The following is a 2,070-nucleotide window of genomic DNA, read 5'->3' as shown; positions in this document are numbered from 1 at the left end:
AGGAAATGTCTCCATCTTCTTCAAACTGGGCGCAGACTGAGGAGCAATAAGAAAAGGTCAAAGGGTCACCATGATGACTTTTATGAGGATGTTTTAGAGACGGGTTTATTTTTATATAAACTGGTTTCAGGAATTTTATAGTGCAGATTGACAAACACAAAATCATTCAGTCATTTAACTGATCCAACTGTTCTGCGAATTGTGGGCAAAACATGAGAATATATGACTCTAATAACTCACTGTCCAAATCCATCATAATTACATCTAAAATCCCCATTTGTTGTCTAAAAATGTCAAAATAAGCCTGAATCAGTGCTGAATATTCATCTTCGATAATATAACAGAAGTAAGTGGGTGAGACTTTACGATTAATGTTTTAGTTTTGATTGATCGAGCGTCTAACACTCAACAACTGAGCTTATCTGATTCGGGACTTTGACACAGTTTTCTTTTATCATATTTTACACCCTGAATCCTGCGCTTCACATCAATCTGTTAAGTTTATCTCTTTGCTGAATTTTAAAAGAAGAGCTTTTAAAATTGTGTTGTGTTCCGTGTGTTAAATGAGAGCACATTTTTCCTTGTGCATGCAGTGAGAAGCAAAGAACAGGACAGAGTTGCCAGTAGTGTCATAAAATATATTTCTGAGTATTTCATTCAAATGTACAAACATCAGACTCGTCCAAGAGCAATTAATGTAAGAAAACACACAAGTTAAATATATAGCTATACATCTATTAAATAATCATGTGGGGACATGGGGCCTCCTGTCTCAGTATATACAGTCTTTTTCCTCAGTCCAGCAGGTTAACAATGATCAGTGGAGTCATCAGACACGTCAATGTCCACGTCCGAGTCGGAGAACTCCTCGTCTCCCTCGTCTCCGTGTCCCTGGGACCCGGGGCTCTTCGGCGGGGCAGCCAGGCCCAGCTTGGCGAGCTTGGCCTGCTGCTGCTCCAGACTCTGTTTGCGCCACTTGATGCGTCGGTTCTGGAACCAGACTTTGACCTGGAGACAGAGGAGAGCGGCGCACGTTAGAAACACTGGGTTTTCTTTAGGATGTCAAAGTATTGTAGGGTTTAATTCAGCCAGGTTTCTAGTTGGTGTATTGTCTCACCTGAGCTTCTGTGAGCTGCAGAGCGGAGGCCAGGAGGAACCTCTCGGATCCCACCATGTACTGCTGCCGTGCGAACTCCTTCTCCAGCCGGGACAGCTGCTCGCTGGTGAAGCTGGTTCGCATCCTCTTCGATTTCCCACCTTTGGTTTTGAAGGAGTGCAGCCCGCCGTTGACTTTGGACATTGAAGCTGTGGAGCAGAGGTGACACATTAGAATCAAACTGTCACACAAAGTTCAAACGTGCAGGGCCAAATTTACTTTTTTGGTGCCAATGATTCACAATCACTCAACTCACCTTGTGCGTAAAATGCTCCACGGCACGTTGACTGGTAGGTGAAAGGAGGGCAGCAGTAGATTGAATATCCAGGCTGCGTGTGAACAGCAGAGTGCAACATGTTTGGCGAGTAGCCGTAAGGTGCCGGTGCTATGGGTAAGCCTACGTGTCCTGTGAGAGGCAGAGTCGCTGGCTGATATTTCACTCCGCAGTGAGTAGGACTCGCCCGGTCACTGGTCTTGTCCTCTGGTTTGGCGAGCAAAGCATCGATGGTGAAGGATTTCCCACTGGGTGGCTTCGTTGAGAACCCGCGCTGGCTCTCCTGGTACTGCGGATAAAGCGAAGCTGGTGCGTAATTACGCAGAGGGTATCCATAAACTCCGACTGGTCTGTTCGGCACCTGCATTCTGCCTGAAGGGAGTTTTCAAAGTGGAAAAAGAAGATCTCGAAGATCTCTGATGAAAAACGTGTTGTTGCTCCGAGTCCAGCGAGAGAGTGAATGCTGCTCCTCCTCAGAAGACCCGAGTCTTATACTCCACCCGCACACAGAGGTGTCAACAGCCCCCCATCGAGCCTTTGTCTTTCTAAGTAGCAGATGAGAGAAACGAACATCCCGACAACGTATCCAATTAATTGGTGGAGTAATACAAGCTGGGATTGTCAAACATCCTAACCCTTT

The 2,070-nt window shown here is 45.9% G+C and overlaps 1 protein-coding gene across 1 annotated transcript; it reads right to left on the bottom strand.

Moving 5' to 3' along the window:
• Positions 1–807: 807 nt before the first annotated feature.
• Positions 808–1,797, bottom strand: noto (notochord homeobox). Its single transcript, XM_053435389.1, has 3 exons — positions 1,413–1,797; positions 1,118–1,305; positions 808–1,008 (listed from the first exon to the last, which is right to left on the bottom strand). Exons 1-3 carry the CDS (start codon positions 1,795–1,797, stop codon positions 808–810), a joined length of 774 nt encoding a protein of 257 aa, XP_053291364.1.
• Positions 1,798–2,070: the final 273 nt, after the last annotated feature.

The sequence above is a fragment of the Pleuronectes platessa genome, chromosome 11 (assembly GCF_947347685.1).
Source record: "Pleuronectes platessa chromosome 11, fPlePla1.1, whole genome shotgun sequence".
Taxonomy (NCBI): Eukaryota; Metazoa; Chordata; class Actinopteri; order Pleuronectiformes; family Pleuronectidae; genus Pleuronectes; species Pleuronectes platessa.
The sequence above is the reverse complement of the archived record's forward strand: the minus strand, read 5'-3'. Positions and strand labels throughout refer to the sequence as shown.